Source organism: Sylvia atricapilla, chromosome 6 (assembly GCF_009819655.1).
Source record: "Sylvia atricapilla isolate bSylAtr1 chromosome 6, bSylAtr1.pri, whole genome shotgun sequence".
NCBI classification, from domain to species: domain Eukaryota; kingdom Metazoa; phylum Chordata; class Aves; order Passeriformes; family Sylviidae; genus Sylvia; species Sylvia atricapilla.
The window spans coordinates 312,379-334,510 of record NC_089145.1 but is presented as its reverse complement, the minus strand read 5'-3'; the positions used below and the strand labels follow the sequence as shown (position 1 = coordinate 334,510).

The window sequence follows — 22,132 nt, the reverse complement described above, 5'->3', positions numbered from 1 at the left end:
GTTGGTGAACCTGGAGGTTCCACCACCAACGAAGCAGGTGCTGCCCAGTCTGAGCCCTTGCAAACAACAGATGGAGATAAGGTTCCAGTGTTACACATGAGAGCTCTGCTGGGAAAAACTGTTTGGATTAATTCTGCCTCCAGCAAACACAATCCCATCTGTGGGGTTGTCGTCGCTCAGGGACCAGGTTGCACCTGGTGTGTGATGCAAAAGGATGGAGAGACCTGATGCATACCTCAAAGGGACCTTGTTTTAAGGTGAACTACCCACGCCAGTGTGCCTGTATCTATATTTGCATGTATATATGTATAGAATTTAAAGGTTTAAACTGAATGTAATATGTTGGTATGAGAAAAAAATTCGAGGTGGATAATGTTGGGGGTTAGGTTTGTTCCCCTTTTATTCTGAAGAATTTTTCCCCCATAAGTTACTTGGAGACTAAGTAGTGGGTGCTTAAGTGTGCCTGATCAAAACAAAGAGGTGGCCTGAAAATCACAGTGGAGAGATACAGACGGGGCTGGGGACAGCTTCACTCTCTTGCTCTCAGCATCAGAGAGGACATGGGCTGCTGCTTGCTGTGGGAGGAGTTCACTGTCCCAGCCAGGTCTGAAACGGAGAAAATCTACCACCATCTGCTCATGGGCTCGGAAAGCTGAGCTCGCCTTCTCCTGCCCTGCACCACCATCCCTGTTCCACAACCACAGTCTCTTTGGCACTGCTTTGATTTTTTTTGCTACTCTGTAGCCCTGCACATCCTGCCATGCCAGGACATCCCTGACATTCCAACTACTACTGGTGGAGCATCTGATCAGCCTGGGATTTTCCACTGTTCAAGCCTGGTGTTCTCAGAATCCCAAGGGATTGGACTGCCCTGAGCTTCCTGGTTCTGTTATTATTATTGCTGTAGTTGTTGTTGTTTCTTTGCCTTTGTTATACATGCTAGTAAAGAACTATTATTCCTTTTCCCATACCCGTGCAAGAAAACCCCTTTAATTTTATAAATGATAATAACTTGAAGGGACAACCTGCAGATACCTCCTTAGCAGATAACTGTCTTTCAAACCAACACCCCTGGTCTCTAATAGCTGGGATTGCATCCTCAAGGGCATTGGCAGGAATTGGGGTGGGCTCTAAGTGCTGACAGTCTGGCTGCAAGCAGCTGATGGCTGTCCTTGCCTTGGGCTGTGGGAGCCTGCACTGCAAAGATAGTGGGGGCCCATGGCCCAGGGGTGCTCCCATGAGCCCAGGACAGGTTTTGGTAACGATTCTGGAGCTCTTCCCAGAATGGGAGTTGTTTCTGACAGGCAGCACTGCCAGCACTGCCAGCATTGCAGTGCCACCAGCACCACCAGCAGCCCTCTGCTGCTGGAGGGACAATGGCCTCTCAGGAAAGAGAAACAGGGAAAGGTAGAAACGTTTCAGGTGATAGAGCATGGAGAGGAGCTAGCAGCACAGGAGTGGAGAGCTCCTGGTGATCTGGGCACTTTCTCCTTCATGTTACTAACATGGGAAGAGCCAGTTTGGATCTTTGGATCTACCAGCCATAGGAGTAAAGGGTTCCAGGCAGCGCTGCTGATGTGCACAGACCCCCTTTGCCTGCTGCTGCCCCACTGGGAACAGGTCAGTGCAATGTTTTCCCTCCTCCCCACCCCACCTCCCTCTCCTCCAGCAGCTGCTCTGCTCCTGCCACCCTCTCCCGGTGACCGCAGGGCCCTCCCCAGCTCCCCCCTCCTCTGCCCTCTGCTTCCCTTCTGCAGCCCCTGATGAACAGCCCAACCCTCCCACCTCCCTCTCCCACCCCACCATTGCCACTGGCCTCCTCCCCTGCACATCTCACTCCTCCCCACTGAATCCTTCCCACTGCAGGAGCTGCAGAGGAGCCGCATGGTCCATCCCGGGATTCTCCAGGCACTGACTCCCCATCCACTCTGACCACAGCCAGGGGCCACATCCCACTGCCTGCCCAGCGTCCATCCATGGAGGTCACCACTGTGTCCCCATCTCCTGCCTCAGCCACTGAAGGGGACGATGTGTGTGAGATAGATGTCACCAGTGTGGCCATACACAGTGTGACAGTGCTCATCAGCCTCTGTGGGCTGGTTGGGAATGGGGCTGTCCTCTGCCTCCTCAGGCTGAAACGCTGTAACACCGACATCTTTGACCTGGCTTTTGCTGATTTCATCTTCCTGCTCCTCACAGTCCCCTCCGCTCTCCTGTTCCTGGTGGAGGACGTGTCCTGCTCTCCTATTGTGCCCCTGCTGTATGTGAGTTTCCTTTTGCAGCTGTCTGTGGTCTCCTGCTACTGGGCACTGTTCTGTCTGATGGACATGAGTGACATGGATTATATGACAAAGCTCTGCATCTTCTGCTTCCACTGTGAGCTTCCCAAGCGCCTGTGGTGGTTGGGGGGCAGTGTCCAGTCCTGCTCCTTCTTTGCTCTCTTCACTGTCATTCCTGCAGTGACAAACCTGTGCCCGTCACACCAGCAGGGGCACTGCCAGGTAGCTCTCATCTCAGTGTATGCCATCATCCTGCTTCTCTGTGCTGCACCCGCGTTCATATCCAACACAATTGACTTCATTAATGCCATGAGGGGCTCCAAGAATCAGAAACACAAGAGGCGCTGCATTGTTGTCTTCCTCATTGTGCTCTTCATTTTTGTTCTTGGCCTCTGCAATTTCCTGCAGTACCTTGGCTACATCGTTGTGCCTCCCCAGGATTTTTTCCTCCTCAACTGCATCCACAGCTCCATCAAACCCTTCATCTACTTCCTGGCAGGAGGGTTCCCGAGGCCCTGCTCCCTGGGGTCCCTCCGGAGCTCCCTCCAGAGGCTCTTTGATGAGCAGGAAGAGGAAACTGCCCACAGCAGTGATGCCCCCATGGACACAGGGATCTGAGTGTGTGGATCCCTTCCCCTGCTCTGCTGAAGGACCCCGGGATAGTGGCTGAGGGTTTCCTTGAGTCACCTGATGAAAAATTCTCCACAGGATCCCCGTCCCTGTGCTGGTGCACACTGGGATCTGCTGTGTCCTTGTGAGGTCTCAAGCCTTGAGGAGCAGCCCCTGGGCTCAGCTCCTCTGGCTCTGATCACAAACACCCTCTGCTCCCGGGAACTGCTGCCCAGCGACCTCTGGGCTTTGATCAGCCGCCTTGGGAATGATTTGAGTGCCCTGAGCGGCACAACATCCCTGTTCCCAGCCTCCCAAAGGCAGCTGCCGGCCGGAGGTGTGGCCGCGGTGGAACATTGCTGTGGCTGAAGGCCGTGGCTCGGGGCCCTGCCAACAGCGCTCCCAAAGGAGCCCCTTGGAGCTCTCCTGGGCCCGGCAGGGCTGAGCAGAGCCTCCCTCGGAGCGGGGCCTCTCTGGGCTGGGAACACTTCCATGCGCTGCACTTGGAGAAACCCTGCACGAAGATGGATCCTGGGCAGATTCCCCACTCCTCGAGGCTCCACCCTTTGCCGGGTGAGGAGATGCAAAGGCACCTGGAGTGAGCATTTCCCTGCCTCCAAGGGGAATTTCTTACAGGGACATCGCACTGCCTCCATGTCTGTGTCCAGACACGTGTCATATTTCTGGTCTGGTTGTCTAGGATTTTTTCTGTGTGTGTGTGTGTGTGTTTGTGCTTTTTTCCTTGTTGTCCCTATCTGTCAGCGTCAGATTGAACCTGCCCAATGAACTCAGTTGTGCCGTCACTCGATATTAAACGTGGATTTTACAGATCCCCTTGGCGGTGATTTTTCCAGCGCTCTCAAATCCTCCTTTGGAACACTCCCGGTGTAATCCCGCAGGAGAAGGGAGGATCGGCAGGCGGGAGGGATGCTCCGAGGGGAGCCCACGGGAGCAGCGCTTTCCTGCTCCCTGCCGGCTCCCAGCTCGCTCCGGCCGGGAGGAGCCGGGACAGTGCGGGGCAGGAGCGGGGCAGGAGCGGGGCAGGAGCGGGGCAGGAGCGGGGCTGTCGGGGCCGAAGGCGGCCCGGGGCGGCTCCGGGCTGTGCGAGGAGCTCGGCAAGGCTCCGCAGAGGGTCGGAGCGCTCTGGATGCCGGCAAGCCAAACTCGGCCCACGGGAGGGCAGCAGAGCCCGACAGAGCGCGCCGGGAGCAGCGGAGCCGCCGGCGGCCGGGAAAGCTGCGGGATGGGATGGGATGGGATGGGATGGGATGGGATGGGATGGGATGGGATGGGATGGGATGGGATGGGACGGAGAGCGGGGAGGGGGAGTCGGGATGAGGATGGCATGGGGACAGGCAGCAGGAAAGGGGATCCGGGATGAGGATGGCCTGGGGATCGAGCGAGGAAGCTCAGCTGGGCGTCCTTGGGCCCAGGGCAGGTTTTGGCAATGATCCCGGAGCTCTTCCCAAAATGGGAATTACTTATGACAAGCGCCCGGCTCCTTTTTCAGCACTGCCAGCACTGCCAGCATTCCAGTGCCACCAGCGCCACCGGCAGCCCTCTGCTGCTGGAGGGACCTTGGTCTCTGAGGGCAGAGAAACGAGGAATGGTAGAAACCTGTGGGGAGAGAGAAGGCAGTTGCAGAATGGGACATTCTGGAGGGAAGGAATAAGGAGGAAATGAGAAGCCATTTGCAAAATATTCAATTTGGAGCATAAAAGGAGATAAATAACTGTGAGGAAGAGAAATACCGAGGAAGCCGAAGATGTAGTTTTCACCAACCATTGGGAAGCAAGAGCAGGACAGGGCACGGAGAGGAGCCGGCAGGACGGGAGTGGGCACCCCCTGGTGGTATGAGACCTTTCTCCTTCACGGTACTGACCTTGGAGGAGCTCCTTTAGGAGACAGATCCCAAAAGAGCACGAGGCACCAGGAAGCGCCGCTGATCTGCACAGACCCCCTCTGCCTGCTGCTGCCCCACTGGGAACAGGTCAGTGCAATGTTTTCCCTCCTCCCCACCCCACCTCCCTCTCCTCCAGCAGCTGCTCTGCTCCTGCCACCCTCTCCCGGTGACCGCAGGGCCCTCCCCAGCTCCCCCCTCCTCTGCCCTCTGCTTCCCTTCTGCTTCTTGACATGGAAGTCGGCTGAAATCAACTTTCTAACACAATGGGAAGCATTAGGAAGCAGGAATTCGTTACCTGCTCAGGACACACAGAAGCAGCTGTCTTTGATCTGAGTGTGTGGGGAGACTTTACAACAGGGGGTTTATCCATTATAACTGCACATAGTTACTGACATGTGTTTCTAATTGTGAAAAACGAGATTCACTTTTTATGTAAACTTTAAGAAATAGGTTTAATAAAAGATAAGACAATTAGGAGATAAAAAAAAGCAAAGTACGGCCGGGTGGGTGTACTTTTTTCAGTCAAGTCCACACCCTGCTATTTCAGAGGCTTTCTTTAAATACCCTTTTCTGTTGTATCAATCTGTTGAATTTTTCCATACACTTATTTTCCATATAAATTCCAATATTTTTCCATAAAATAGTTTCCATATTCCAGGGACTGTTTTGCATGACACCTCCTTGGGTCCAACTTTTTAGAGCTGCGTGTTTCTGGGCTGTATCTTCATTATCACCACCAGCTCGGGCCTTGCTCCGTGCTTCCTTCAGATGGTAGAGGCTGATAGTTGGTGTATCAATAGCAGAGTCTTTTTACATGTTCACTGGATGTTGTCCCAGCCAAACAGACTGGGATAATATCAGACAGTTTAAGCACACTTTATCACTATTACCACTATGCCTAATTTTCTTTACTAACAGCATAAATAAAAACTTATATCCTTACCACAAAGTTATTAATCATATAGCACACACCTTGCGAAAAGCAAACTAAATAATAGGCATTTATAACACTAATTTAACACATAAACATCCCTTCCCTGGAACTATTTTCTTTGTGTCCTCCTCCTACTGAAGTCCCATTATGACCCTGGAGGATCATTCAGAGGGGTCTCTGGTGGTCGCAGTCACTGAATGCTGCAATGTTAAAGGTGATCTTGCCTTGAACTTTTGCTTTGGCCATGTGCTGTTGCTGCTTGTGACACAACTTGCCCCAAAACCACTGCAGGTCTCCTTCTTTGTTTCTGCACTGGCTCCAGGCACATCCATTATCCTGTGTGCTCCTGAGGAGCACCTTGGAGCTGGGCTTTCCTCCTCCCTCCTGGGTCCTAGAACACTGTGGCCAGGAGGAGCAGACACACTGCCAGGCTCCCATGTGGAGCTGGGGAGGAGGGGGGCTGTCAGGGGAAAATGCAGCCCTGGGTGGGATCTGGGGGGTCAGAGCAGTCTGGAGGGGTCAGGAGAGGCTCAGAGGGGGTTGCAGGGGCTCTGGATGCCGGCAAACCCAGAGGAGAGCAGAGCCTGACAGGCCACACTGAGAGTGGGGGAGCGGCTGCTGTGTGGGAAACCTGTGGGATGGGATGGGATGGGGTGAGGATGGAGAGTGGGGTGGGAATGGAGTGCAGAGATGGGGATGGGATGGGACAGGGAGCAGTTCATCTGAGTGTCCTTGGCCCACGGCAGTTTTTGTCAAGGATTCTGGATCTCTTCCCAAAATGGGAGTTATTTCTGACAAGCAGCCAGGTGCTTTGTCAGCACAGCCAGCACTGCCAGCATTCCAGTGCCACCAGCAGCCCTCTGATGCTGGAGGGACCATGGTCTCTCAGGGCAGAGAAACGAGGAATGGTAGAAACTTGTTTGGACAGGGAAGGCAGTTGGACAGTGGAACATTCTGCAGGAAAGACATGTTTCTAATCAGGAGGAAATGAGGAGCCATTTGCAAAATATTTCATTTGGCGCTTTTTGTAGCAGAGACCCTGAATAATAGGAGGCTGGACAGAGCAAACGACCCATCTCAACCAATGTGGCTACCATGTCCATCTCCAGTTTATTCTCGCTCGAATGGCGGGTTCAATATCTTTCAGGATACTTTACCATGACAGGGCATAGAAAGAATGCAAACAAACACTGCTTTGCTTAATATTAAGGTGGCTAAGTTGTCAGTGCTATAATTCCACATTTATAATTGTGTCCTGGTTTGGAGTAAATTAGGGAAGAACCTCCAAAAGGAGTCCCCTAAACCAAACCTCCACCACCCCTTCCCCCCCAGCCCTGGGTTCGGGAAGGAAAATACCTCGGAGGAAAGTGGAAAAACCGGTTTATTGACAAAAATACACTCCCCAACACCGAATAGTGGGAAAAGACGGGTTACTGTGATGAGGAGGGTGCTGACGTGTCTCTGGCAGGCCCGGGACTTCTCCAACTCCTCAGGTCAGGTCAGGTCCAGAGCCGGTTCAAACCTTGGGTGGGGGGAAAGAAGGAAGGAGGGAAAAAAACCAAACAGAAGCAGCGGGGTGGGGGGGGGGAAACGGCGGCAGGGGCAGCCGGAGAGCAGAGCGAAGCGAAGCGAAGCGAAACAAAGAAGGCAAAAGCAGCTGAGCTAGCTAAAGCAAGAGCCGAAACAGCCAAGAAGGAAAAAGAGGGAAGGAACTGCAGGCTCCCGCCCAAGAGGGCGGGATTCAGCGGCGAGACATAACAACATATCCAAGATATGGCATGGATATATGGGATAGGAGGCAGCTCAACCCAGAACATTCCAGCCCTTATCCCATATATCCATCCAATAAAAACTTCCATCTCACTTACTCAGACCTTTAACACTTACACATTTCCATCCGTCTTACTTGCTCAGACCTTCGACACTTAGACATTTCCTTCTGTTTCATGTCTAACTGATCTAACACGCAGACAATGGTAGTAACATTCAGCACATATCAATCTTACCCCACATTCAGATCTCCCTGAGGTACACATCGCATTGTTCCATCTTTCTGCATTATCCACCACGTACAACCCGGTCCTTGAGCAGAGACAACTCCACGGATGGGTCTGCCCGTACTCGAGTCAGGGTTGATCCATACTGTCTTTCCCAACAAACCTCTAACATGGGCCACTGGGACTTTATCTCCATCTACTACATTAAGGTGCTGGGACTGAGCAGGACCCGCTCGGTTGGTGGAACCTCGAGTGTTAATGAACCAGGTGGCTTTTGCTAAATGCTGCTCCCAGTTTTTTAAGGACCCTCCACCCAATGCTTTCAGGGTGGTTTTTAACAGCCCATTGTACCTCTCCACTTTACCCGTGGCTGGTGCATGGTAGGGGATATGATATACCCATTCAATGCCATGTTCCCTAGCCCAGGTTTTAATAAGATTATTTTTGAAATGAGTCCCATTGTCTGACTCAATTCTCTCGGGAGTGCCGTGCCTCCAAAGGACCTGCTTTTCAAGGCCCAGGATGGTGTTGCGGGCTGTAGCATGAGACACAGGATAGGTTTCCAACCATCCTGTGGTGGCTTCTACCATGGTCAGCACATGACGCTTGCCTTGGCGGGTTTGAGGCAGTGTGATGTAATCAATCTGCCAGGCCTCCCCATACTTGTATTTAGACCACCGTCCTCCATACCAGAGAGGCTTCATCCGCTTGGCTTGCTTAATGGCAGCGCACATCTCACAGTCACTGATAACCTGAGAAATGCTGTCCATGGTTAAATCCACCCCTCGGTCTCATGCCCACTTATAGGTGGCATCTCTACCTTGGTGACCTGAGGCATCATGGGCCCATCGTGCTAGAAATAACTCTCCCTTGTGCTCCCAGTCAAGATCTACCTTCAACTCCCCTATCTTTGCAGCTTGATCTACCCGCTGATTATTTTGCTGCTCCTCATTAGCTCTACTCTTGGGGACATGGGCATCTACATGGCGAATCTTCACAGGTAGGGTTTCTAACTGGGCAGCGATATCTTTCCACTCTTCAGCAGCCCAAATTGGTTTCCCTCTACGCTGCCAGTTCGCCTCTTTCCATTTCTTCAGCCATCCCCACAGAGCATTGGCTACCATCCAAGAATCAGTGTATAGATAGAGCCTTGGCCACTTCTCTCTCTTTGCAATATCTAGGGCCAGTTGAATGGCTTTAAGTTCAGCAAATTGACTGGATCCACCCTCTCCCTCAACGACCCCTACGACCTGTCGTGTGGGGCTCCATACAGCTGCCTTCCACCTCTGACCCATCCCTATGACACGACAGGAACCGTCGGTGAATAAAGCGTAACATATTTCCTCTGCTGGCAACTGGTCGTATGGCGGAGCTTCCTCAACCCGGGTCACTGGTTCTTGTTCTTCATCTGCAACACTGAAACTTTCACCTTCGGGCCAGTTTGTCATTACTTCCAAAATCCCAGGGTGATTCACTTTCCCAGCTTGAGCGTGTTGTACAATGAGGGCAATCCACTTGCTCCAGGTAGCACTGGTGGCCTGGTGGGTGGAGGGAACCTTTCCTCGAAACATCCACCCTAGCACTGGTAGTCGGGGTACCAGGAGGAGTTGTGCTAACATACCTTCCATAACTATAACCTCTGAGGTGGCCCATCCATCCCTGGGAACAACATAAGTGAATTCCTAATGAATTTTTTGCTATGCCACTGTGGCCTGCAGGCCCTGGTGGCCCCCATGCCCTGGAGGCCAAAGGGCCCAGTCTGGAATTGCTCAACCATCAATAAGTCATGTCTTCACTCTCTGCAACAGATTTTGACAAAAGTAACTTTCTCTGTAGGAGAAAAAAAAAAAATAAAACCAACCAACCAAACAAACAAACAAAAACACATACACAAAAAACCCCCAACCAACCACGGGATAAATAACTGAGGAGATGAAATTCTGGGATAACGGAAGATGAAATTTCTGCAATTTCTGACTCCCCATGACTTCACTGAGACTTTGGAAACAGCACCAGGACAGGGCATAGACAGGAGCCAGAAAGATGGGAGTGGGCAGCTTCTGGTGATCTGGGCACTTTCTCCTTCATGTTACTGACCTGGGAGGAGCCGCTTTAGGATATGGATCCCAAAGGAATAAGAGATTCCTGAAGGTGCCACTGATCTGCACAGACCCTTTGCCTGCTGCTGCCCCACTGGGAACAGGTCAGTGCAGTGTTTTCCCTCCTCCCCACCCCACCTCCCTCTCCTCCAGCAGCTGCTCTGCTCCTGCCACCCTCTCCCGGTGACCGCAGGGCCCTCCCCAGCTCCCCCCTCCTCTGCCCTCTGCTTCCCTTCTGCAGCCCCTGATGAACAGCCCAACCCTCCCACCTCCCTCTCCCACCCCACCATTGCCACTGCCCTCCTCCCCTGCACATCTCACTCCTCCCCACTGAATCCTTCCCACTGCAGGAGCTGCAGAGGAGCCGCATGGTCCATCCCGGGATTCTCCAGGCACTGACTCCCCATCCACTCTGACCACAGCCAGGGCCCACATCCCACTGCCTGCCCAGCGTCCATCCATGGAGGTCACCACTGTGTCCCCATCTCCTGCCTCAGCCACTGAAGGGGACCATCTGTGTGAGATAGATGTCACCAACGTGGCCATCCACAGTGTGACACTGCTCATCTGCCTCTGTGGGCTGCTTGGGAATGGGGCTGTCCTCCACTTCCTCAGCCTGAAGGACCATAATGCTGACATCTTTGACCTGGCTTTTGCTGATTTTCTCTTTCTGCTCTTCACCGCCCCCTCCACCCTCCTGTTCCTGGTGGAGGACGTGTCCTGCTCTCCTATCGTGCCCCTGCTGTATGTGAGTTTCCTTTTGCAGCTCTCGGTGGTTTCCTATTGCTGGGCACTGTTCCAGCTGACGAGCTTTAGCATTATAGTGGATATGTTCAAGCTCTGCTGCGGCTGCAACATTCCTGAGCGTCTCGTGTGGTTGGTGGTCAGTGCCCAATACTGGACCTTCTTTGCTCTCTACATTGTCATTCCTGCGGTGACAAACCTGTGCCCATCACATGAACAGGAGCACTGCCAGGCAGCTCTCATCTCCATGTACGCCCTCATCCTGCTCCTCTTTGTTGCACCCGTGGTCATTTCCAGCACAATCAACTTTATCAAGGCCAAGTGGGGCTACAAGAAGCAGCAACCCAAGAGGCGTGACATCGTTATGTTCCTCATTGTGCTCTTCATTCTCTTAATCAGCCTCTACAATTTCCTGCACCAGCTTGGCTACACACTTCTGTCTTCCCAGATGCTTTTCCTGATGAACTGCATCCACAGCTCCATCAAACCCTTCATCTACTTCCTGGCAGGAGGGTTCCCGAGGCCCTGCTCCCTGGGGTCCCTCCGGAGCTCCCTCCAGAGGGTCTTTGATGAGCAGAAAGAAGAAGCTGCCCACAGCAGTGATGCCCCCAAGGACACAGGGATCTGAGCCTGGTGATCCCTTCCACTGCTCTGCTGAAGGAGCCCAGGAGAGTGCCTGAGGGTTTCCTTGAGCCACCTGATTATTGAATATCCACAGGATCCCCTCCCTGTGGTGGTGTATTCCTGCAGGAGAAGGGAGCAGGGGCAGTGCCTTGGGTGATTTTTGAGGGATGCCCTGCAGGGAGCACATTGGAGCATGGCTTTCCTCCTCCCTCCTGGACCCACATGGCTCCAGGCAGAGCAGCTGGGCTCAGTTCTGTTCCCCAGCTCAATTCCCCATGGAATGACCCTCATTGCCTCGGCCCCAGGGAATGAACTCCATCTCCTTTGGCTACTCAGATGAGTTTCATGAGTTCCCTGGCCAAGCTGCTTTTGTGTTAATTAGAAGGCAGAAGCAAACTATTTCTCTTGTGGAAAGGTATGAAACAACAGGAGAGACCTCTCTCTCAAAGACTGAATGAAAGACTGTTTTATAAGTGGTACTGACCTGGAGTTCTGAGTTTTGCCTCTTTACATTGTTTGTAGAAAATGAACAGTTTGTGGTGGGAGAAAGGGTTGGTTTAAAAATTCATTTGTGGGATTTTTTTCCTTTTCTTATTTTCTTCTCTTAGCGTATGTTAATAGAATCTATCTGTTTCTACTTCTAAGTAGAGCCTGCTTTTGCCTTTTTCTCCCAAAATCACATCTCCCAGTTAACAAAGAAACTCTGCAAATGTAAAACCACCACATAAATGATGCCGTGACTCAGATAAACAAACCAAACCACAACACCAGGACAATACATATTTTTTATTGGTGCCCAACTGCATGACTCGAGAGAATGGAAAAACCCCGTATTGATTGTTGATTGCAATTTGGTTGTACTGTGTCTGGGGATAAAGTTGCCAGTAGCCATGTTGCTCCTTGAATTCCTTATGTCTCTTGGAATGGAGTCCTTTCTGTGTTTCTGTTCCTTAGGCTGTTCTGAGGTTTTAATACCTTCCTGGTCCCCAGGTTGGTTTTCTTATCCAGAAATAGCTCCAATGTTGTCCCTAACACATAGTTTTCACACTAGGGGTGCACGAATTAGGATTGCTATTTTTTGGGGCTCAGTAATCACCATTTATAGAAAGTTTATAAAGGTACTGGAGTTTGTGCCAGGTATGTTCGGTTTATGGTCTCTTCATCCTATGCTGCATCCTAGTTCTGGCAGCATGTTTTGGGGATTTATTAATAATTGCATTGTTTGTTAGAGGAGGAATAGAGGATTAAGCCTTTCAGCCTTTCCTTTCCTTCTCTTTTGAGCCAGCTGCCTCACTTTGGAGAATGTTCAGTGTGCCCAGAATGTTAAAGATACCACCTTCCTGGTATTTCATCTGGTGAGCTTCCTCTATATGGTTTGTAGCTTGTCTAGAGTGTGGTCTGAGATTTCCCGAGGGGCCGAGGAGACCCCTGTCCCAGAAGTAGACCCAGAAGTGGGCCCAGGTGTGGAAAAATCCTGAGTGGTGTGGAGAATGGGAGAGAATGGGCTGATCCGTGAAGGAGTCTTCTGATCCCTCAGCTTGAGAATTTCCACATGAACAAATTCAGAACCCAGATGAGATGGGGAAATATCTGGAGGAGAACTGCCGTGATGACACTAAGGAGAAAAGATCATTGCAATAAGCTTGGCCCTGGCAAAAACCTATCACACACTACTAGATACTGTAGGGCAGCAGATAGAGGCAGGGGGCAGGGAGGTAAATCAGCAGCTACCCCCGTCACTCAGGCTGCAGCCAACACCCCAGCTACTCACACAGCAGCTAAACCTGTCAGTGAGCCCAAGTCAGCAGCTACACCAGACAATAAGTCTCCAACAGCAGCTAAATCAGTGAGTCTAAGACACTGGGAGTCACCTGGGCAAAGAAGCACACACACAAAACCGATCGGTCAGGGGATGATGATCCAGGTGGAGGACCCTCAATGCCCCCTGACACACAGTCAGAAGCCCAACCAACTGATACACAATCAGAAGCTGAACAAACTGGCACAAGATCAGGAGCCACTACTGAGTCCACTTCCCTGAAGGACCTTCGTGGCCCAAGAAAGGATTACACTGGGTGACCTGGTGAATCTATATTTAATTGGTTAGTCCATCTTTAGGATGCTGCAGGCAAGACTACAATGCTGGATGGTGCTGAAGAGAGGTGTGATGACTTTTGTAGAATTAATTTGTGTTTTATAGAAATGTGTGGCATAAAGTCATTTTGTATGTAAGAAATAAAAGATGATTGGGAATCTGCAGCCTCTGCTGGGAACTGGGGAAGCAACCCATCTGCAATAGAAAGAAGGGAGGCTCCACCAGGAGATGGGTCTCCTCTGAAGATGGGATTACCAACAACCCAGTGATCAACACCTGAGGAAATCTTAACTACATCTGCCTCGGTGTGCATGCCAATACTGGGTTCCTGTAAACGTAATCAAATGTCCAGCCCTGCCCGGAAAATTGTTCATCAGACCAGCAAGAAAAGAAATATGAATATGGAACAGCGACCAGGAGGACAAAAGGATGAGGCAACCTTCTTTCTGGCTGAAAAACTGTATAAAAACCAGCCTTGTAAAGCAGACTGTGAACAGGGAAGATATGGAGTGCTAGAGGCCAGATCTAAGGTTCACCCAGAACCAATCCCAGGCTCGGTGCTGACTGTTGTTTGTGGCTTTTTCAAATTTTATTGGGCAATATTTATCAATAAAATTGCCTATTGATTAAATTGGCTGATCACTTACTATACGAGGCATTCAGGATCCCTGTCACATGATCCAGTTATCAACCAAGGAATGATGAGGGATGCTACCACTTGCAGTCTCTGGGAATGGGCCCAGGGAAGTGTGGCACAGAGATATCTGTGTGCAGACGATCTCTACATGCAGCAAAGCCAGTGGAAGACCATAGAACAAGGGATTTGATGTGTGAGAGAAATGGCAGAGGCAGAGATTGTCTTCTCAGATGACCTAAACACTAAGAACTCAGGCTTGGTGCCATGCACACCCGTGATGTGATGAAAACGTGTACGGCCACAAGAATACTCCTCTGCTTTAGCAATAATGAAGCAGGATGGTGCAGAGGAGACTGTGCTGGATATGGTGAAGAATCTCTGAGCATATGCAGATGCTGTGCACGGTCCAACACTTGCAGGAATTGCAGCTGTGGAAACACGTCTGCAGAAATTAGAAGACAAGATAGAGAGGAGAACCACAAGAAACTCAGGGAGGAGATTAAAGAGAACATTCTCCAAATCTCAGCAGTACAGATCAGAGGTTTGGCACCAAATGCAGATGTCTCCCAGACAGAGAGGGAAGGGGCATCCCAGAAGTTCAGCTGTGGTCCCTCCTGCATGATTGTGGAGAAGACATGAGGAGATGGGATAGAAAATCTACTGATGATCTGGCACAATGGCTACGTGAATTGTTGGAAGTCTCAGAGAGGAAGTTCCACCAAAAAGGAAGAAGCTCCAGTTACCCAGGGAAAGACAGATAACCAGGCTTAGAGCGGCCCTGCCTCAAGCCAGGTAGAGGATAGGGAAAACCATATTTTTTAGACTGTGTGGATTCATTGGCCTGGCAATGAATCAGAGCCACAAAGATATGAGGCCTTGGTTGACACTGGTGCACAGTGCACATTACTCCCATCAAGACATGTGGGGGAAGAATCTGTTTCTATTGCTGGTGTGGCAGGGGGAGCACAGGATTTTACTTTAGTGGAAGCTGATGTGAGCTGGACTGGAAAGGAGTGGAAGAGACACTCTGTTGTGACTGGCCCAGAGGCCCCATGCATTTTGGGCATAGACTACCTCAAAATGGGTATTTCAAAGACCCAAATGGACTCAGGTGGGTGTTTGGGATGGCGGCTGTAGAGACAGAAGGCATTAAACAATTGAACACCTTGCCTGGACTATCAGAGAACCCATCTGCTGTAGGAGTCCTGAAGGGGGAAGAGCAACAAGTGCCAATTGCCACTTCCACAGTGCATCATCGACAGTACAGAACAACTGGAGATGCCGTGATCCCCATCCACAGGATGATCCGAGAGCTGGAGAGCCAAGGGGTGGTCAGCAAAACCCACTCACCCTTCAACAGCCCCATCTGGGCTGTGCAAAAATCTGACAGAGAACGGAGACTGACCATGGACTACCGTGCCTTGAATGAAGTGACTCCACCACTGAGTGCTGCCGTGCCGGGAAGGCTGGAACTACAGTACGAGCTGGAGTCCAAGGCAGCAAGGTTGTGTGCCACTACTGACATTGCTAATGCATTTTTCTCCATTCCTCTGGCTGCAGAATGCAGGCCTCAGTTTGCTTTCACCTGGAGGGGTGTGCAGTACACCTGGAACCGACTGCCCCAGGGGTGGAAACACAGCCCCAGCCTCTGCCATGGACTGATCCAGGCTGCACTGGAGAAGGGCAAGGCTCCAGAACATTTACAGTAAATTGATGACATCACTGTGTGTGGGAACACTGCAGCTAAGGTGTTTGAGAAAGGAGAGATGATCATCCAGATTCTCCTGAAAGCCGGCTTTGCCATTGAGAAGAGCAAGGTCAAGGCACCTGCCTGAGAGATCCAGTTCCTAGGAGTAAAGTGGCAGGATGAACAGCATCAAATTCCAACCGAGGTCATCAACAAGATCACAGCAATGTCTCCACCAACCAATGAAAAGGAAACACAAGCTTTCCTAGGCACCATAGGCTTTTGGAGAATGCACATTCCAGAGTACAGCCAGATTGTGAGTCCTCTCTTTCAGGTTATCCGCAAGAAGAATGATTTCCACTGGGGCCCTGAGCAGCCACATGACTTTACCCAGATCAAACAGAAGATTGCTCACGCAGTGGCCCTTGGCCCAGTCAGGACAGAACCAGATGTGAGGAATGTGCTCTACTCTGCAGCCGGGAGCCACGGTCTGTCCTGGAGCCTTTGGCAGAAAGTGCCTGGGGAGACTCGAGGCCGACCACTGGGATTCTGGAGCCGAAGTTACAGAGGATCTGGAGCCAACTACACTCCCACAAAGAAGGAGATCTTGGCCACCTATGAAGGAGTTCAAGCCGCCTCAGAAGTGATTGGCACAGAAGCACAACTCCTCCTGGCACCCGACTACCAGTGCTGGGGTGGATGTTTAAAGGAAAGGCTCCCTCTACCCACCACGCCACTGATACCACATGGAGCAAATGGACTGCCCTCATCACACAGCACGTCCATATTGGAAACCCAAATCGCCCTGGGATTTTGGAGATAATTACAAACTGGCCAGAAGGTGAAAACTTTGGTCTCATGGCTGAAGAGGAGCAGGAACAAGTGACAGGTGCTGAAGAAGCTCCACCGTACAACCAACTGCCAGCAGAGGAAACACACTACGCTCTTTTCACTGACAGTTCCTGTCACATAGTAGGGATGAACCGCAAGTGGAAAGCAGCCGTGTGGAGCCCCACAGGACAGGTCACACAAGCCTCTGAAGGAGAAGGTGGGTCAAGCCAACTTGCTGAACTCAAAGCTGTTCAATTGGCCCTGGACATTGCTGGAAGAGAGAAGTGGCCAAAGCTCTACCACTACTTTGATTCATGGATGGTAGCCAATGCTCTGTGGGGCTGGCTGGAGACGTGGAAAAAGGCCAACTGGCAGCGTGGGGGGAAAGCAATCTGGGCTGCTGATGAATGGAAAGACATTGCCACTTGGGTAGAGAAGCTTCTTGTGAAAGTCCACCATGTAGATGCCCATGTCTCCAAGAGTTGGGCTACTGAGGAGCACTGAAACAATGAGAAGGTAGATCTGGCTGCAAAGATAGAGGTGTCAAAGATAGACCTAGATTGGCAACACAAACAAGAGTTGTTCCCAGCTCGATGGGCCCATGATGCCTCAGATCATCGGGGCAGAGATTCCACCTAAAAGTGGGCACGAGACCGAGGGGTGGATTTAACCATGGACAGTATTTCCCAAGGTGTCCATGACTGTGACGTGTGTGCTGCCATCAAACAGGCCAAGAGGGTGAAGCCCCCATGGGATGGTGGGCAGTGGTCCAAATATAAGTATGGAGAGGCCTGGCAGATTGACTCCATCACCCTTCCCCAAACCCGCCAGGGCAAGCGCCATGTGCTGACCATGGTGGAAGCCACCACTGGGTGGTTGGAGACCTGCCCTGTGCCTCATGCTTCTGCCTGGAACAGCATCTTGGGCCTGGAAAAGTAAGTCCTGTGGAGACATGTTACCCCTGAGAGGATTGAGTCTGACAACAGGACTCATTTCAAGAACAGTCTTATCAATGTCATTGAGTGGGTGTACCATATTCCTTATCACGCACCAGCGGCTGGGAAAGTTGAACGGTGCAATGGCCGGCTTAAAACCACCTTGAAGGCTCTGGGTGGGGGGACTTTGAAGAACTGGGAGATTAATTTAGCAGAGGCCACAAAGGTTGGTGAACCTGGAGGTTCCACCACCAACGAAGCAGGTGCTGCCCAGTCTGAGCCCTTGCAAACAACAGATGGAGATAAGGTTCCAGTGCTACACATGAGAGCTCTGCTGGGAAAAACTGTTTGGATTAATTCTGCCTCCAGCAAAGACAATCCCATCCATGGGGTTGTCGTCGCTCAGGGACCAGGTTGCACCTGGTGTGTGATGCAAAAGGATGGAGAGACCTGATGCATACCTCAAAGGGACCTTGTTTTAAGGTGAACTACCCACGCCAGTGTGCCTGTATCTATATTTGCATGTATATATATATTTATATAATTTAAAAGTCTAAACTGAATCTACTTGGCTGGAATGGGAAAAAAATATAGGCTGGATAATGTTGGGTGTTAGGTTTGTTTCACTTTTACTCTAAAGAACTTTTTCCCCATAAGTTTCTAGGCAACTAAGTACTGGGTGCTAAATGGTGTCTGACCAAAACAAAGAGGTGGCCAAAAGTCAGGAGGGGGAGATACAGACGGGGCTGGGGACAGCTTCACTCTCTTGCTCTCAGCATCCCATTGGAGAGGACACAGGCTGCTGCCTGCTGTGGGAGGAGTTCACTGTCCCAGCCGGGTCCAGCCCTGAGAAAATCTACCACCATCTGCTCGTGGGCCCCAGAACGCTGAGCTCACCTCCTCCTGCCCTGCTGGGCTGGCCCTGTCCTGCCACCAAAGTTTCTTGGGCACCGCCTTGAGGTTTTTTGCTACTCTTAGCTCCAAAATCCCTGCCATGCTGGGACATCCCTGACATTCCAGCCACCACCAGAGGAGCTTCTGATGATCCACCAGCCAGGGGTTTTCCACCATTCTAGCCTGGCGCTCTCAGAGTCGCAAGAGATGGGACTGCCCTGGGCTTTGTGAAACAAAGCCCTTTGAGGTTCCTGGTTCTTTTATTCTTATTGGAGTAGTTGTTGTTTGTTTGCCTTTGATAAACATACTAGTACAGAACCGATATTCCCATTCCCAAACCTCTGCCTGAAAGCCCCTTTAATTTTTTTCATAGAATAATTTGAAAAGAGGCCGTGCCCCTCCTTAGCAGATAGCTGTCTTTCAAACGAACACCCCTGGTCTCTAATAGCTTCCATTTCATCCTCAAGGGGATTGGCAGGAATTGGGGTGGGCTCTAAGTGCTGACAGTCTGGCTGCAAGCAGCTGATTGCTGTCCTTGCCTTGGGCTGTGGGAGCCTGCACTGCAATGATAGAAATGGGAGCCCATGGCCCAGGGGTGCTCCCATGAGCCCAGGGCAGGTTTTGGCAACGATTCTGGAGCTCTTCCCAGAATGGGAGTTGTTTCTGACAGGCAGCACTGCCAGCACTGCCAGCATTGCAGTGCCACCAGTGCCACCAGCAGCCCTCTGCTGCTGCAGGGACAATGGCCCATCAGGGAAGAGAAACAGGGAATGGTAGAAACCTGTCAGGTGACAGGGCACAGAGAGGAGCCAGTGGGATGTGAGTGGGGAGCTCCTGGTCATGTGGGCACTTTCTCCTTCACGGTACTGACCTTGGAGGAGCTCCTTTAGGATGCAGATCCCAAAAGAGCACAAGGTACCAGGAAGCGCTGCTGATCTGCACAGACCCCCTTTGCCTGCTGCTGCCCCACTGGGAACAGGTCAGTGCAATGTTTTCCCTCCTCCCCACCCCACCTCCCTCTCCTCCAGCAGCTGCTCTGCTCCTGCCACCCTCTCCCGGTGACCGCAGGGCCCTCCCCAGCTCCCCCCTCCTCTGCCCTCTGCTTCCCTTCTGCAGCCCCTGATGAACAGCCCAACCCTCCCACCTCCCTCTCCCACCCCACCATTGCCACTGCCCTCCTCCCCTGCACATCTCACTCCTCCCCACTGAATCCTTCCCACTGCAGGAGCTGCAGAGGAGCCGCATGGTCCATCCCGGGATTCTCCAGGCACTGACTCCCCATCCACTCTGACCACAGCCAGGGGCCACATCCCACTGCCTGCCCAGCGTCCATCCATGGAGGTCACCACTGTGTCCCCATCTCCTGCCTCAGCCACTGAAGGGGACGATCTGTGTGAGATAGATGTCACCAACGTGGCCATCCACAGTGTGACACTGTTCATCTGCCTCTGTGGGCTGCTTGGGAATGGGGCTGTGCTCGGTCTCCTCAGGCTTAAAGTCCGTAACAGTGACATATTTGACCTGGCTTTTGCTGACTTCCTCTTCCTGCTCTTCACAGTCCCCTCCGCTCTCCTGTTCCTGGTGGAGGATGTGTCCTGCTCTCCTATTGTGCCTCTGCTGTATGGGAGTTTCCTTTTCCAGCTCTCAGTGGTCTCCTACTACTGGGCACTGTTCAGGCTGATGTTTAGCACCAATATTGATTATATGTTAAAGCTCTACAGGCTCTACAAGCGCTACAAGCTTTGCCTGCTCTTCTGCCAATGGGACATTCCCACGCGCCTGTGGTGGTTGGTGGATCGAGTCCAGTTCTGGGCCTTATTTACTCTCTTCACTGTCATTCCTGCAGTGACAAACCTGTGCCCATCACACCAGCAGGAGCACTGCAGGACAGCTCTCATCTCCACATACACCCTCATCCTACTCCTCTTTCCTGCTCCCATGGTAATTTCCACCACAATCGACTTCATTAAGGCCAAGTGGGGCTCCAAGAAGCACCAACCCGAGCGGCGTGAAGTCGTTGTCTTCCTCATTGTGCTCCTCACTCTCCTTCTCGGCATCTGCAATTTCCTGCAGCAGCTTGGCTACATCGTTGCATCTTCCCAGTTTTTCTTCTTGATCAACTGCATCCACAGCTCCATCAAACCCTTCATCTACTTCCTGGCAGGAGGGTTCCCGAGGCCCTGCTCCCTGGGGTCCCTCCGGAGCTCCCTCCAGAGGGTCTTTGATGAGCAGAAGGAAGAAACTGCCCACAGCATTGATGCCCCCAAGGACACAGGGGTCTGAGCCTGGTGATCCCTTCCACTGGCTCGTCTGAAGGAGCCCAGGAGAGTGGCTGAGGGTTTCCTTGAGCCACCTGATTAATGAATATCCACAGGATCCCCTCCCTGTGGTGGTGTATTCCTGCAGGAGAAGGGAGCAGGGGCAGTGCCTTGGGTGATTTTTGAGGGATGCCCTGCAGGGAGCACATTGGAGCATGGCTTTCCTCCTCCCTCCTGGACCCACATGGCTCCAGGCAGAGCAGCTGGGCTCAGTTCTGTTCCCCAGCTCAATTCCCCATGGAATGACCCTCATTGCCTCTGCCCCAGGGAATGAACTCCATCTCCTTTGGCTACTCAGATGAGTTTCATGGTGTTTTGAGGAATCTCTTGACTTGCAAAGAATGTGACACTTTAAGCCCTGAGGGCACACCCAGCATTGGGTGTTGTTGATTTCCCAAATCCCGGTGGGGCTGGTGCCTCTCGATGGCAGGAGAGGGGCTGGGATCACACAGAGAATCCTTCCCCTTCTGTCTGGCAGAGTCGGCCCTGCATTCCCAGCTGATGGGAGCAGACACCAGGTAGGGCTGCAGAGCTGGGGAGGGACAGACACTTTAGCTTATTCTTCCTGTGGCAATTTGTCACGTTGTTTCATTGCAGAATGAAATTGTTCTGAGTAAAGTGCATGGTTGATGATGAACTCCACTGAACCCTTGTGCCTGTCACCAAAGAGTGTGTGGAATATGGAAAGCAACATCACCAGATGCTTGGACCATTGAATTTCACAGGAATTAGGGGGTTATGCTGATGTTCTGGAGAATGGGGCCATCCTCTGGTTCCCCAGCATCAAAGTCCAAGGAAGCCCTGGAGCACCTCCATCCTTAACCTGGCCACCCTCAGGAGGAGCTGGACAGCAACTGTACAGCAGCTTCAGCCGAAATCCATCTTGTAATGATCTTTGTCCTTTTGTAACTACCCCTAAAATTAACTTTGCATTTATGTCTTTTGTTTGTTTCCAATGTGGTAACTCCAAACACAGAATTTGTTGAATAATCAACATCCATGCTTTGCTACAGAACCTGTCTCTGGTGAACAGTGTCATCAAATGGCTCATTTCTCACTTCCCACAAGATTTATACCTTTTAATAAGCTATGGATATCTCTTAACTGAAAAACAGGCATGACCAGCTGTCCTAGGGTGACTGTGGTGCTTGTATCCCCAATCATCTGTTCTGTGTGTGGTGTATGATGAGTTCTGTACCTTCTAGACTGATTCTGGGAGTGAAGGAGGGAAAGAATATGAGCACAGTTTGTTTTCAAAAACAGCCTTCACTCCTCTGCGTTTTCTTCTTCCTCGGGACTGTGTGTTCATCAGATGCACAGACAGTGGCCAGACCGAGGTGGTTTTTTTGCTTTTAGTTAGTTTAGCTAGTTGAGGGAAAGAAACTTCCTGGACTGTTTCTTTCCCTATTTCTTGGAACTGTTTAAACCTGCTCTGGACTGAAAAACCCAGAGAACAGGGGAGCTGGGCACCTGTGGCCCACCAGGGCCTGGACCTCTGGAGGCATGAATAAGGGACTGACCAAGCCAAGCTACACCCATGGCAAAG

The 22,132-nt window shown here is 51.5% G+C and overlaps 3 protein-coding genes and 1 long non-coding RNA gene across 4 annotated transcripts; 3 read left to right on the top strand and 1 right to left on the bottom strand.

Annotated features, from left to right (window-relative positions):
• Positions 1–352: 352 nt before the first annotated feature.
• Positions 353–18,488, bottom strand: LOC136362094 (uncharacterized). The gene is made up of 2 exons (XR_010743735.1): positions 18,347–18,488; positions 353–738 (listed from the first exon to the last, which is right to left on the bottom strand). It is a non-coding gene; the product is annotated as an uncharacterized lncRNA (long non-coding RNA).
• LOC136362083 (mas-related G-protein coupled receptor member H-like) lies at positions 1,542–2,897 on the top strand. Its single transcript, XM_066320349.1, has 2 exons — positions 1,542–1,620; positions 1,867–2,897. The coding sequence occupies exon 2, from the start codon at positions 1,977–1,979 to the stop codon at positions 2,895–2,897; it is 921 nt and encodes a 306-aa protein (XP_066176446.1). The 5' UTR covers positions 1,542–1,620; positions 1,867–1,976.
• On the top strand, positions 9,962–21,601 carry LOC136362086 (mas-related G-protein coupled receptor member H-like). Its single transcript, XM_066320353.1, has 2 exons — positions 9,962–11,235; positions 21,314–21,601. The coding sequence occupies exon 1, from the start codon at positions 10,282–10,284 to the stop codon at positions 11,191–11,193; it is 912 nt and encodes a 303-aa protein (XP_066176450.1). The 5' UTR covers positions 9,962–10,281; the 3' UTR covers positions 11,194–11,235; positions 21,314–21,601.
• LOC136362070 (mas-related G-protein coupled receptor member H-like) lies at positions 18,735–20,880 on the top strand. The gene is made up of 2 exons (XM_066320336.1): positions 18,735–19,247; positions 19,494–20,880. The coding sequence occupies exons 1-2, from the start codon at positions 19,160–19,162 to the stop codon at positions 20,549–20,551; spliced, it is 1,146 nt and encodes a 381-aa protein (XP_066176433.1). The 5' UTR covers positions 18,735–19,159; the 3' UTR covers positions 20,552–20,880.
• Positions 21,602–22,132: the final 531 nt, after the last annotated feature.